Source organism: Triticum aestivum, chromosome 5D, assembly GCF_018294505.1.
Source record: "Triticum aestivum cultivar Chinese Spring chromosome 5D, IWGSC CS RefSeq v2.1, whole genome shotgun sequence".
In the NCBI taxonomy this organism is placed as follows: Eukaryota; Viridiplantae; Streptophyta; class Magnoliopsida; order Poales; family Poaceae; genus Triticum; species Triticum aestivum.
Window position 1 is genome coordinate 432,424,607 of NC_057808.1, and position 15,865 is coordinate 432,440,471.

The window sequence follows — 15,865 nt, forward strand, 5'->3', positions numbered from 1 at the left end:
ATGTTTTTTTTTACAAATTTCAATGAAATTTCGCCAAGTTTGTGTCAAAATCGCCTAGTTTGCAATATTTTGTACGGAATATCGCCGAGCCCGCGGTGACCTGTGGACCGATGACCGGGAACGAAGTCGTTCCCAAAGGCCAGTTTAGCGCCGGTTCATCCCCAGACGGCTTTTTTTCAACGCCCTGGGGACCGAACAGCTGCAGATGCTCTAAACTCGCATGTGTCTATAGCCGGCGCAGCGGAACGCGCCACTCTGTCTAGCAGTATATGATGAACATATGGATGCAGCTAGCCCATGCCAAGCGACAAGCGTATGTACGTGAGCCACCAAAAGTATAAATAAATAACACTCGCAAAAGAAGTAAATTAATAAATTCCACACCAAAAATGCAATTCAGTTTTTCTCCTGCACGCACGCACCCCCTATCACCTATCCCGTCTATCTATCTACCTACCTACTCCTGTGGTTCATAGACAGTCTCGTGCGTGCATGACATGTACTCACGCCCCTACTTGCTTCTTGTAGGTCGGCACGCACTACTATAAATTTGACGAGATAGATGGATGGATCGATAAATCGATCGAGGTGTTCTACCTAGCTTAGCTGCTTCCTGTGACCGGCCTTCTTCCCGTCTCCAACCGACTGATGATGTCCAAGGCCGCCGCCGGCGATAAAGGCAATGGAGCTTCTTCCACCTGCAGCATGTGCAGGCAGCTGACCAAACTCTTTCCTCTCCACCTGACCATCGTCCTTCTCCTCGGCGTCGCCACCAACGGTCGGCCGGAGGCGGCGGCGGCGAGGTCGTTCAGCTTCCACAACGCGTGCGAGCACCCGGTGTGGGTGGGCGCTCTCAACGGCGCCACATCGCCGCGGCTCGCCCGCACCGGCTTCTACCTCGCCCCCGGCGCCACTGACGCCCTCGCCGCCCCGTCCTCCGGCGCCTGGTCCGGCAACTTCTGGGCGCGCACCGGCTGCGCCGTCGACGCCTCCACGGGCCGCCTCGCCTGCGCCACCGCCGACTGTGGCACCGGCGGTGTCTCCTGCGCCGGCCACGGGCCCGCCCCGCCCGTCACGCTCGCTGAGATCACCCTCGCAGCCCCGGGCGGAGGAGGCCAGGACTTCTACGACGTCAGCCTCGTCGACGGATTCAACCTGCCCCTCTCCATCGCGCCCAACAACAATGGGGACGGCGGTGCCTGCCGCGCCGCAGCGTGCGCGGGCGACGTGAACGCGGTGTGCCCGTCGGACCTGCGTGTGGTGTCCGGCTCCGGCGAGGTGGTGGCGTGCAAGAGCGCGTGCAACGCCTACGGCAGCGCGCGCTACTGCTGCACTGGCGACTACGGCACGCCGGCGAAGTGCGGGCCCACGAACTACTCGCGGGTATTCAAGGCCGCCTGCCCGGCCGCCTACAGCTACGCCTACGACGACGCCAGCTCCACCTTCACCTGCGCCGGCGCCGCCACCTACCACATCACCTTCTGTCCCGTCACCTGATTAATGGCACACCTAATTCGTTCATTATATACAGTAATTATTACTTTATCACACGAAGTTTATTTTCTTCGTGAAAAAGTATACACAGTAGAAAAAGGAAGTATAAATATGTATTTTTACTTTGGTGCAACAGTGCATACAACGGTGATTTATTTGCTTAGAGCAACTCCAATAGCTCATGTCAAAAACTTTCCATCAAATTCATTTTGGGATGATCATATTATTTAGGAGAAATTGTCTGACAACTACATTTCCCAGTTTTTATAAACTTATTTTTCGTAAATCCATTTTAGCCCCCTAATCTCATAATGTGATCATCGTGGCACACCTGCCAGTGACCCAATGATACACACGCGCGTGGTACAGGGGCACACGGCCGACGAACATGTGCTCGCCTTCGGCCATATCCCGTCGTGCATCCCGTCGTGCATGTGCGTGCACTCGGACGCCCACAGTAAGCTGCGATGAATGGTGTTGGTGGCGTTGTCGGGGTTGACCGAAAACGTCGCCAGCGACGATGCCGAGTGATGGTCGGAGCGCCGCGCCGCAAGGGAGGTAGCAGGAGGACGCGACTATCGTCTTGGACGTGTCTAGAAGGTCGGAGTGGTAGCGGTGGAGACGAGGAAGCAGGCACCGGAGGTTGGGGCTCGCCGACGGCGACCAATTTTGACAGCGGCGGTGTGGCCTCGCAGTGGCGGCGGCAGCATGGGCTGGCTCCAGCAGTGCTAGGGTGTCCGAGCGTGAAAGTTCATGCGGTTTCAGCCCGCCAAAATTACACGGGAAGATCATCTTTCCATAAAGGCGAGGGAAGTTGGTGGGCAATTACACATGCTTTGGTAACAAAAACTGGGTTAACAATAGTTATTGGGGGCTATTTTTGGCTCTCCGTAAATGGTGCCACACCCGGGAAATGATGGCATCAATTACTAATGATGTCATTAGTTTGTGTTGACGTATAAATGCATAATCCACATTTCCTCATCAACTTCAGCTTTTGGGTGAATTGGTTGGTGCGTGCAATTCTACATGGTATAAGAGCCGAGGAGAAGTGTTGACGTATAAATGCATAACCCATCTTTCCCATCAGTTTGAGTTATTTGGTCAACTGGCTGGTGCGTGCAATTCTACAGCTTGTAATCCTAAGTTCCTAACCAACCGAGTCTACGCTAGATAGTAGAGCTAGAATGTCTTTAACAACTAGTTTGACTACGAAAGTACATTTCTATACCTGAGCTCAAATGCTCCTGATCTGAACAGTAAAATAAAAATAATGCTAATTTTTTGGCAAACTTTAAAAAATGTTTGTTGTGCATGAAATCACATTGATAAAAGTTATGGCAAAGAAACAAAATCAGAGCTTCAAAATGCATTTGAAAGTAACATTTTCAGAGCATCGATTTTGCTTTTTTTACCACGCCTTCCTCCAATGTCATCTCGTGATGAAATTTTGCATGCACAACAAACATTGCTTAAAGTATGCCACAAAAAACAGAATTTTTTGAAATGTTTTTCTGTTTTATTTATTTTACAGTTCACACCAGGAGCATTTGAGCCCAGGTGTAGAAACTCCACGTCCGTTTGGCTCCCCTTAGTTCATTTCATTAGGTAGAAATGAAGTATCTATCTAGATTTCATTTGGTTGGATTTAGATTTCAATTCAACTTTCATGTTTGGCTGACACATAATTTATGAACTAAAATTATTCTATCCCATGGTTGCCTGCTATTTTGAGGCACACTCATTAACCAACACAAAAATGAGTAGGAAAATAACTTTGAACCTCTGTTGTTCACACATGTAATAATATTGTGCACTAAACTCAACCATGATGGTCCACTCTTCTTTTTTGCGAGAAATTTTTTGATCTATTCATCAATTGTCAGGGTAGTACAAAGAAACCAAAAGTAAAAATTACAATCAAATCCGTAGACCACCTAGCACCGACTACAAGTACTAGAGCAAGCCGAAGGTGCGCATTTGTCATCGCGATTTCGTTGTCAAAATTTCAAGCTTTGCAATACATCAAGGGTTCATGATAATATCAAATGGTCACAATGCATCCAAGGTTCACACCATAGCTAAGTTTACAGAAAATTGAACGTATGCATTGCTGAAAGAGCCACTAAGAGCCTTGAATCTCATAGATTGGTAACCTTGTGTATGTAGCAAGTGGCCTCTCTTTTGTACCATGAACCGGTGAGAAACACCCACACATTGTACATGTAAGTAGTCCATGAAAGCAAGAATAGTGATGCAACTAGTACATGTTGGAAATATGCCCTAGAGGCAATAATAAAGTGGTTATTATTATATTTCCTTGTTCATGATAATCATTTATTATCCATGCTATAATTGTATTAATTGGAAACTCAAATACATGTGTGGATGCATAGACAACAACATGTCCCTAGTGAGCCTCTACCGGACTAGCTCGTTGATCAAAGATGTCTATGGTTTCCTAGCCATAGACATGAGTTGTCATTTGATAACGGGATCACATCATTAGGAGAATAATGTTATGGACAAGACCTAAACTATAAGCGTAGCATATGATCGTATCAGGTTTATTGCTATCGTTTTATGCATGTCAAGTATCTGTTCCTATGACCATGAGATCATGCAACTCACTAACACCGGAGGAGTACCTTTTGTGTATCAAATGTCGCAACGTAACTGGGTGACTATAAAGATGCTCTACATGTATCTCCGAGGGAGTCTGTTGAGTTGGCATGGATCCAGGCTGGGATTTGTCACTCCGTATGACGGAGAGGTATCTCGGGGCCCACTCGGTAATACAGCATCACAATGAGCTTGCAAGCAATGTGACCAAGGAGTTAGTCATGGGATCTTGTATTACGGAACGAGTAAAGAGACTTGCCGTTAACGAGATTGAACTAGGTATGGAGATACCGACGATCGAATCTCGGGCAAGTAACATACCGATGGATAAAGGGAACTGCATATGAGATTAGCCGAATCCTTGGCATCAAGGTTCGACTGATAAAGACCTTCATAGAATATGTAGGAACCAATATGGACATCGAGGTCCCGCTATTGGTTATTGACCGTAGAGGTGTCTCGGTCATGTCTGCATAGTTCTTGAACCCGCGGGGTCTATACACTTAACGTTTGGTGACGATCTAAGTATAGTTGAGTTATTGTGTTGGTGACCGAAGATTGTTCGGAGTCTCGGATGAGATCCCCGACATGACGAGGAACTCTGGAATGGTCCGGAGGTGAAGATTGATATATAGGACAAAGGGAATCGGATCCGGGAGTGATATGTCTCCAACGTATCTATAATTTTTGATTGTTCCATGCTCTTATATTATCATTCTTGGATGTTTTACAATCATTTTACAATAATTTTATATTATTTTTTGGGACTAACCTATTGACATAGTGCCCAGTGTCAGTTGCTATTTTTGGCTTGTTTTTTACATCACAGGAAATCAATATGAAACGGAGTCCAAATGCAGCGAAACTTTTTGTGGATTTTTTCCGGACCAGAAGACACCTGTTGGGCCAAGAAAGTACCGGAGGGGAGCACAACCCACCAGGGCGCGCTTGGGGGCCCAGGCGCGCCTAGGTGGGTTGTGCCCACCTCGGTGGCCTCCCGCACCGCCTCTTTGCTCTATAAATACCCCAATATTCCAGAAACCCTAGGGGAGTCGACGAAAATCATTTCCAGCCATCGCAAGTTCCAAAACCACCAGATCCAATCTAGACACCATCACGGAGGGGTTCATTATCCTCATTGGTGCCTCTTCGATGATGCGTGAGTAGTTCATTGTAGACCTACGGGTCCGTAGTTAGTAGCTAGATGGCTTCCTCTCTCTCTTCTGATTCTCAATACAATGGTCTCTTGGAGATCTATTTGATGTAACTCTCTTTTCTGGTGTGTTTGTTGGGATCCGATGAACTTTGAGTTTATGATCAGATCTATGTTTTTATCCATGAAAGTTATTTGAGTCTTTTGTTCTCTTATATGCATGATTACTTATAGCCTCGTATTTCTTCTTCGAATCTTTGGTTTAGTCAGGCCAACTAGATCTAATTTTCTTGCCATGGGAAGAGGTGCTTTGTGATGGGTTCGATCTTACGGTGCTTGATCCCAGTGACAGAAGGGGAACTGACACATATGTATCGTTGCCATTAAGGATAACAAGATGGGGTCTATTTCTACATAAATATATCTTTTCTACATCATGTCATTGTTCTTATTGCATTACTCCGTTTCTCTATGAACTTAATACACTAGATGCATGCTGGATAGCGGTCGATGTGTGGAGTAATAGTAGTAGATGCAGGCAGGAGTCGGTCTACTAATCTTGGACGTGATGCCTATATAATGATCATTGCCTGGATATCATCATGATTGTTTAAAGTTCTATCAATTGCCCAATGGCAATTTGTTAACCCACCGTATGCTATTTTTCTTGAGAGAAGCCACTAGTGAAATCTACGGCCCCCGGGTCTCTTCTTTATTATATTTGCCTTCGATATATATTTTTATTCGCTTTTATTTTTGGATCTATATTATCAAAAACCCAAAAATACCTCGCTGAATTTTATTTTCTTTTTTTGCATCTATCAATCTACTACAATTTTATCCCGTCAACTTGCCAATTTCTGGCGCCGTTACCCGAAAGGGACTGACAACCCCTTTAACCCGTCGGGTTGCAAGTATTTGTTCTTTGTGTGCAGGAGCTGCTTACGTGATGTTGCGTGGTTCTCCTACTGGTTCGATAACCTTGGTCTCATCACTAAGGGAAATACCTACCCTTGTTGTGCTGCATCATCCCTTCCTCTTTGGGGAAATACCGACGTAGTTGAAGCCAACATCAAAAGGAATTTCTGGCACGTTGCCGGGGAGGATCAAGTCAAGATAGTCACCCGGCCACGTGCCAATTTCTGGCACCGTTTCCAGGGAGACATCATCAACATCTACCAGGTTCCTAATCACAAATCTCATCTCCTTGCAATTTACATTATTTGCCATTTGCCTCTCGTTTTCCTCTCCCCCACTTCACAAAAATTTGCCGTTTTATTCGCCTTTTTTCGTTCGTCGTTTTTGTCGTCAGATCTGTTTTTGAGTGCAATCTTGTTGATTAGTCATGATGACTTAAGAGAACACCAAGTTGTGTGATTTCTCCAATACCAACAACAATGATTTTATTAGCACTCCGATTGCTCCTCCCGCCACTAGTGCGGAGTCTTGTGATATTAATGTCGCTTTGCTGAATCTTGTTATGAAAGATCAATTTTCCGGTACTCCTAATGAGGGTGCCACGTTCCATCTTAACACATTCGTGGAATTATGCGATATGCAAAAGAAAAAAAGATGTGGACAATGATATTGTGAAGTTGAAATTATTTCCGTTTTCTTTGCGAGATCATGCAAAAATTTGGTTTTCTTCTTTGCCTCGCAATAGTATCGATTCTTGGGATAAGTGCAAGGATGCTTTTATTACTAAGTATTTTCCGCCCGAGAAAATTATTTCCCTTAGAACCCAGATCATAAATTTCAAGTAACTTGAACATGAGCATGTTGCACAATCTTGGGAACGGATGAAATTAATGCTAAGGAATTACCCAACTCATGGGTTAAATCTTTGGATGATCATACAAAAAATTTATGCGGGATTGAATTTTATTTCTAGAAATCTTTTAGATTCCGCCGTGGGAGGTACTTTTACGGAAATTATTTTGGGTGAAGCTACTAAATTGCTAGACAATATTATGGCAAATTATTCACAATGTCATACCGAAAGAGCTCCTACTAGTAAAAAAGTTAATTCGGTTGAAGAAATTTCTTCTTTGAGTGAAAAAATTGATGCTCTTATGAAATTGGTTGCTAATAAAAGCGCCCCTATTGATTTTAATGATGTGCCTTTGTCTACTTTGATTGAGCAAAATAGTGATGTCGTAGATGTGAATTTTATCTCTCGAAACAATTTCAATAACAATGCTTATATAGGTAATTTTAATCCTAGGCCTTTTCCTAGTAATTCCTCTAATAATTTTGGTAATTCCTATGGAAATCCTTCTTATAATAATAATAGGAACACCTCTAATCTCGAGAATAATATTAAAGAATTTATCAATACTCCAAATGTTTTTAATGCTACGATAGAAGAAAAGTTGAATAAGATTGACGATATGTCTAGAAGTATTGATAGAATTTCTCATGATGTAGAAAATCTCAAGATGAAAATTTTTGTGCCTAAGGTTGAGGAATCAATTAAGGCTCTATATGTTTCCATGGATGAAAGTAAGAAAAGAACCGCTATGCTTAGAGCTAGAAGAGAATTTTTAGAAAAAGGCGTTTTCTAGTGATTGCTTTCATAAAAGTGATGAAGATCTTAAAATGATTGCTGCTTCTTCTATTGATTCTTTGTTTAGTAAAATTAAGATTGATGAAAAAGGGACGAAAGAAGAGTCAACTTTAGCTAGAATGCGTCCCGATAATTCGGAGGGTGAAAATCTTGTTGAGAAAAGTGATAAAAGTGGGTTTGAAGAGGTCAAAACTTTAACTAGTGATGTGCCCACTCTTTTGGATTACAAAGACTTTAATTACAATAATTGCTCTTTGATTGATTGTATTTCTTTGTTGCAATCCATGATAAATTCACCCCATGCTTATGAACAAAATAAAGCTTTTACTAAACATATCGTTGATGCTATGGTGAAAGCTTTAGAAGAAAAGTTGGAATTAGAGGTTTCAATTCCTAGAAAATTACATGATGAATGGGAACCTACTATCAAAGTCAAGATTAAAAATTATGAGTGTTTTGCTTTATGTGACTTGGGTGCTAGTGTTTCTACAATTCCGAAATCTTTATGTGATGTGCTTGGTCTTACCGATATTGAAGAATGTTCTTTAAATTTGCTCTTGGCGGATTCCACTATAAAAAGGCCTATGGGAAGAATTAATGATGTTCTTATTCTTGCAAATAGGAATTATGCGCCCATAGATTTTATTGTTCTTGATATTGATTGCAATCCGTCGTGTCCAATTATTCTTGGTAGACCGTTTTTACGTACTATTGGTGTCGTGTTTGATATGAAAGAAGGCAATATTAAATTTCAATTTCCACTAAGGAAGGGTATGGAACTCTTCCCTAGAACTAGAATTAATCCACCATATGAATCAATCATGAGGGCATCGTATGGATCTAGAAACAAAGATGACAATACTTAGATCCTTCGCATTATGCCTAGCTAGGGGCGTAAAACGATAGCGCTCGTTGGGAGGCAACCCAACTTGTATCTTTTTGCTTTTTGGTTTTCTTGTAGTTTTCAATAAAATACCCAATTATGCCTCTGATTTGAAGTGTTTTTGTGGTTTAAATTAGTGTTTGTACCAAGCAAAGACTTTGGGATCATGTTGGGTGATAGTTGATTTGATCTTGTTGAAAAACAGAAACTTTTGCGCTCAGAAAAATAATTTTCATAAATCACAGAAACGTGATTTCCCTCTGAATTTTTTATACAAGATTTATATACAAATTTCCCACATTGTCCTAATTTTTCAGAATTTTTGGAGTTACAGAAGTATACGAAGGTCCCTGATTGCTACAAACTGTTCTGTTTTTAACAAATTCTCTTTTATTTGCGTTGTGTGCTTGTTTTGATGATTCTATGGTTTCCTTTGAAGAGTTTTTGCCATAGAAAAGTTGGAATACAGTAGATATAATGCAAAAATAAAATATGAATGGGTTTGCAACAGTACTTATAGTAGTGATTTGTTTTCTTATACTAACGGATCTCATGAAGGTTTTGTTGAGTTTTGTGAGATTGAAGTTTTCAAGTTTTGGGTGAGATCGCGATGGATGAAGGAATAAGGATTAGCAAAAGGCTAAGCTTGGGGATACCCGAGGCACCCCAAGATAATAATCAAGAAGTCTCAAGAACCTAAGCTTGGGGATTGCTACCTCTTGAGCACGCGTTGGTTTTCCCTTGAAGAGGAAAGGGTGATGCAACAAAGTAGCGTAAGTATTTTCCTCAGTTTTTGAGAACCAAGGTATCAATCCAGTAGGAGGTTACACGCAAGTCGCCTTGTACCTACACAAACAGATAAGAACCTTGCCACCAACGCGATAAAGGGGTTGTCAATCCCTTCACGGCCACTTGCAAAAGTGAGATCTGATAGAGATAATAAGATAAATATTTTTGGTATTTTTATGATATAGATTGGAAAGCAAAGATTGCAAAACAAAATAGATCGGAAACATATATAATGGAAAATAGACCCGGGGGCCATAGGTTTCACTAGTGGCTTCTCTCAAGATAGCATAATCTATGGTGGGTGAACAAATTACTGTCGAGCAATTGATAGAAAAGCGCATAGTTATGAGAATATCTAGGCATGATCATGTATATAGGCATCACGTCCGTGAAAAGTAGACCGAAACGATTCTGCATCTACTACTATTACTCCACACGTCGACCGCTATCCAGCATGCATCCAGAGTATTAAGTTCATAAGAACAGAGTAATGCATTAGGCAAGATGACATCATGTAGAGGGATAAACTCAAGCAATATGATATAAACCCCATCTTTTTATCCTCGATGGCAACAATACAAATGTGCCTTGCTGCCCCTGCTGTCACTGGGAAATGACAACGCAAGATTGAGCCCAAAGCTAAGCACTTCTCCGATTGCAAGAAAGATCAATCTAGTAGGCCAAACCAAACTGATAATTCGAAGAGACTTGCAAAGATATCAAATCATACATATAAGAATTCAGAGAAGAACCAAATATTGTTCATAGATAATCTTGATCATAAACCCACAATTCATCGGATCTCGACAAACACACCGCAAAAAGAATTACATCGAATAGATCTCCAAGAGAATCGAGGAAAACTTTATATTGAGATCCAAACAGAGAGAAGAAGCCATCTAGCTAATAACTATGGACCCGAAGGTCTATGGTAAACTACTCACACATCATCGGAGAGGCTATGATGTTGATGTAGAAGCCCTCCGTGATCGATTCCCCCTCCGGCAGAGCGCCGGAAAAGGCCCCAAGATGGGATCTCACGGGTACAGAAGGTTGCGGCAGTGGAAATAGGGTTTCGTGGTACTCCTGGATGTTTTCGGGGTATATGAGTATATATAGGCGAAAGAAGTAGGTCGGTGGAGCCACGAGGGGCCCATGAGGGTGGGGGGCGCGCCTACCCCCTGGGCGTGTCTCCCTACCTCGTGGCCGCCTTGTTGCTTCCTTGACGTCCACTCCAAGTCTCCTGGATTGCGTTTGTTCCAAAAATAACTCTCCCGAAGGTTTCATTCCGTTTGGACTCCGTTTGATATTCCTTTTCTGCGAAACACTGAAATAAAAAACAGCAATTTGCACTAGGCCTCCGGTTAGTAGGTTAGTCCCAAAAATAATATAAAAGTGCATAATAAAGCCCATTAAACATCCAAAACAGATTATATAATAGCATGGAACAATCAAAAATTATAGATACGTTGGAGACGTATCAAGCACCCCCAAGCTTAATTCCTGCTCGTCCTCGAGTAGGTAAATGATAAAAACAGAATTTTTGATGTGGAATGCTACCTAGCATAATTCTCAATGTAATTTTCTTTATTGTGGCATAAATGTTCAGATCTGAAAGATTCAAAATAAAAGTTTAATATTGACAAAAAAATAATAATACCTCAAGCATACTAATAAAGCAATCATGTCTTCTCAAAATAACGTGGCCAAAGAAAGTTATCCCTACAAAATCATATAGTCTGGCTATGCTCTATCTTCATCACACAAAATATTTAAATCATGCACAGCCCCGGTCTCAGCCAAGCAATTGTTTCATACTTTAGTATTCTCAAACTTTTCAACTTTCACGCAATACATGAGCGTGAGCCATGGACATAGCACTATATGTGGAATGGAATACGGTGGTTGTGGAGAAGACAAAAGGGAGAAGATAGTCTCACATCAACTAGGCGTATCAACGGGCTATGGAGATGCCCATCAATAGATATCAATGTGAGTGAGTAGGAATTGCCATGCAACGGATGCACTAGAGCTATAAGTGTATGAAAGCTCAACAAAAAGAAACTAAGTGGGTGTGCATCCAACTCGCTTGCTCATGAAGACCTAGGGCACTTTGAGGAAGCCCATCATTGGAATATACAAGCCAAGTTCTATAATGTAAAATTCCCACTAGTATATGAAAGTGATAACATAGGAGACTCTCTATCATGAAGATCATGGTGCTACTTTGGAGCACAAGTTTGGTAAAAGGATAGTAACATTGTCCATTCTCTCTTTTTCTCTCATTTTTTTATTTGGGCCTTTTTCTCTCTTTTTTTGGCCTCTTTTTTTCCTTTTTTTATTTTTAGTCCGGAGTCTCATCCCAACTTGTGAGGGAGTCATAGCTTCCATCATCCTTTCCTCACATGGGACAATGCTCGAATAATGGTGATCATCACACTTTTATTTACTTACAACTCAAGAATTACAACTCGATACTTAAAACAAAATATGACTCTATGTGTATGCCTCCGGCGGTGTACCGGGATATGCAATGAATCAAGAGTGACATGTATGAAAGAGTTGTAAAGGTGGCTTTGCCACAAATATGATGTCGACCACATGATCATGCAAAGCAATATGACAATGATGGAGCGTGTCATAGTAAACGGAACGGTGGAAAGTTGCATGGCAATATATCTCGGAATGGCTATGGAAATGCCATGATAGGTAGGTATGGTGGCTGTTTTGAGGAAGGTATATGGTGGGTTTATGATACCGGCGAAAGGTACGCGGTATTAGAGAGGCTAGCAATGGTGGAAGGGTGAGAGTACGTATAATCCATGGACTCGACATTAGTCATGAAGAACTCACATACTTATTGCAAAAATCTACAAGTCATCAAAACAAAGTACTACACGCATGCTTCTAGGGGAAGGGTTGGTAGGAGTTAACCATCGCGCGATCCCGACCTCCACACATAAGGAAGACAATCAAGAAATAAATCATGCTCCGACTTCATCACATAACGGTCCACCATACGTGCATGCTACGGGAATCACAAACTTCAACACAAGTATTTCTCAAATTCACAACTACTCAACTAGCATGACTCTAATATCACCATCTTCATATCTCAAAACAATTATAAAGAATCAAACTTCTCATAGTATTCAATGCACTTTTTATGAAAGTTTTTATTATACCTATCTTGGATGCTCATCACATTAGGACTAATTCCCTTTTTAACCAAAGCAAATTACATTGCTGTTCTAAAAGACTCTCAAAATAATATAAGTGAAGCATGAGAGATCAATAATTTCTATAAAACCACCACCGTGCTCTAAAAGATATACGTGAAGTACTAGAGCAAAATTATCTAGCTCAAAAGATATAAGTGAAGCACATAGAGTATTCTAATAAATTCCGATTCATGTGTGTCTCTCCAAAAGGTGTGTACAGAAAGGATGATTGTGGTAAACTAAAAAGCAAAGACTCAAATCATACAAGACGCTCCAAGCAAAACAGATATCATGTGGTGAATAAAAATATAGCCTCAAGTAAAGTTACCGATAGACGAAGACGAAAGAGGGGATGCCTTCCGGGGCATCCCCAAACTTAGACTTTTGGTTGTCCTTGAATTTTACCTTGGGGTGCCTTGGGCATCCCAAGCTTAGGCTCTTGCCACTCCTTGTTCCAAAATCCATCAAATCTTTACCCAAAAACTTGAAAACTTCACAACACAAAATTCAACAGAAAATCTCATGAGCTCCGTTAGTATAAGAAAACAAATCACCACCTTAAGGTATTGTAATGAACTCATTCTTTATTTATATTGGTGTTAAACCTACTGTATTCCAACTTCTCTATGGTTCATACCCCCCGATACTAGCCATAGATTCATCAAAATAAGCAAACAACACACACAAAACAGAATCTCTCAAAAACAGAACAGACTGTAGTCTCTACTCCTAATGGACGAGTTGGTTGAATAGTCCCACCACTTTCGTCTGGTTTTTTTTTGTCTCACATCCCACCAGCATATCTCCTCACATTGGTTTTTTTATCCTCACAATGTGAACTTTCCGTGAGATGTGAGTGAGTGCGGCGGAGAGAGATGTGAGCGTGCCCGTTCAGTGAGCGAGGGAGAGCCGTCTTGACTTCTTTCATATACGTATTTTTTAAGAGGAGAAGCAGGCTGCGTTGCATTTGCTCAGAAAAACAGGATTTTTAAAAAGTAAATAACGAGGAGACCACAAGAATGTACAGTATATCTTATACATGGAATATACAAATAAAGGTTTTTCATACTTATAAATTTAGTTTAGAATATCACACAAATAAACACAGTTTTAAGAGAAGAAACTGAATATACTTTAATCGTTCCAACATCATCTTCTTAAAATGAAAAAAATGAGGTGTCTTAAACTCACCATGCAAACGATTTGGTTTTTATGTTGGACTGCTTGCGGTTGTTGAGATGTGTCCGACGATTTCTCTATGTATATATAAATAACTTAAAAGGATTCAAGAAATTGCGGATAAATGACTACTTTTTATATAAAGGGAAAATCAGATGTTTGCTCCTAGAGAAATGTAACACACTTTTTTATAGCGAGAAATACCACATACCTAAATAGTAGAGATTCCCGAGAATAATCATCAACAAGTGATTTAGAGTGAGCCTACAATTTATTAAAATTGGCATGGCATTCACTCTACTACAAAGCACCATACATCTCATTCGGTTAAAAACGGACACCACTCATTTCTAGCAGCTCAGCGATGAATATATATTTTCAGTACCATCATTTTTTAAATAAAATCTATTATTTGTTTATATTTTTCCACCTTCGTAGGTAAAAGCTGATGGATTTGGATGCTGCTTCAAAAATGTCGACTGGCATATACATTAATGTAATGATGATGGATCGGGCTGAAAACTCAACGAGCTTTACACAACCAGAAGAGGTGCATGCAAATAATTGTTCTTCTTTGTTTATATGTTGCACGTGATATAATACTCAAAAGGCACATTTCTATATATTTTTAATTTTGTAGGATATGAGAGAGATGGAGATGGATTATGTCGATGTTCAAAAAAAATCCACCGACAAGGTTCCGGGGCCGCCACCTCCCACTCTCGTACCCCCTCGTCCGCTCCCTCCAGGGAGATCGTCGGGGGGGGAGGGGACGGCGAGGATCTAGGTTGTAGGCCCGCGGTCTGGAGGGACTGGCGGCGCGAGAACCAATCCGGAGTTCGTCCTCCCCGGTGATTCGATGCTGCTCTGACGGCATCGTTGGGAGGGCGGATCAGGAGAGGATGTGGCCAATCGGCGGTGATGGATCCCCGGAGTCGCACCTCCGGTCATGGCGGTGGCGGCGTCACCTCCACCGGCCCCGATCATCGCTCTCTATATATACATCGTCAAATTACTTTTTTTATCGACTTGCATTGCAAGTGAAATGGATTTGAATTATTACCCGATTGTCATCTTTTTTACGCAAGTGAAATTTAACATGCATTATTTATATGTATATAACTTAAGCAAAATATTTCAAATGCCCGTGGCAACACACGGGCATTCTACTAGTAATCTGTAACTTTCGAATACTTCTGGAACCCCAAAAATTCTACCAAATTAGGAAGTCCTGGGTAATTTGTTTATTAATCTTCTTCAAAAATAATCAACTGAAAAGCACATTTCTGTGATTTATGAAAACTAATCTCGTGCGCGCAAAATTTCTGTTTTTTACAGCAAGATCAAATAACTATCACCGTAGGTTATCCTAAAGGTTCTACTTGGCACAAACACTAATTAAAACACAAAACCACATATAACCAGAGGCTAGATGAAATATTTATTACTAAAAAGGAACAAAAATAAAATTGGGCTGCCTCCCAACAAGTGCTGTCGTTTAACGCCCCTAGCTAGGCATAAAAACAAGAATAGATCTAGGTATTATCATCTTTGGTATGCAATTCTTCAATGGAACACTTATAACCCTTAGGAGTTTTCTTCTTTTTGTTAATGATCAAACTCCTAGGCAGGAAATCAAGAAATTCATTTGTAGCAAAAGGTTCCTTAATGATAGCAAAAAAGTTGGGGTGAACACTTATTGACTTGAGATCCGCATTTCCCTTACTAGATGATTCACCCTTATTTTTAGGAACATACATCAATTTGGCAACTTTGGTAGTAGGAGGATTTGGTGTATTTCTTACGGAAGAAAAGGCAGACCCTAAGTTGGTAAATATCCTCAAGTTTAGCAATTCTTGTGGAATCTTGATCTATCTTTTCGTTAACTATGGGTTCCTTTTCTTTAAAAAAAATCAGAGTAACTCCTACCTTAGATCCATATTGGGTAATTTGGTTGT

The 15,865-nt window shown here is 41.2% G+C and overlaps 1 protein-coding gene across 1 annotated transcript; it reads left to right on the forward strand.

Moving 5' to 3' along the window:
• Positions 1-567: 567 nt before the first annotated feature.
• Positions 568-1,720, forward strand: LOC123125303 (thaumatin-like protein 1b). The gene has a single exon (XM_044545817.1). The coding sequence runs from the start codon at positions 649-651 to the stop codon at positions 1,495-1,497; it is 849 nt and encodes a 282-aa protein (XP_044401752.1). The 5' UTR covers positions 568-648; the 3' UTR covers positions 1,498-1,720.
• The last annotated feature ends 14,145 nt before the right edge of the window (positions 1,721-15,865 follow it).

What these genes read in the sequence shown, in the direction of transcription:
- LOC123125303 (XM_044545817.1), top strand. Translation starts at nt 649, where the DNA reads ATGATGTCCAAGGCCGCCGCCGGCGATAAAGGCAATGGAGCTTCTTCC.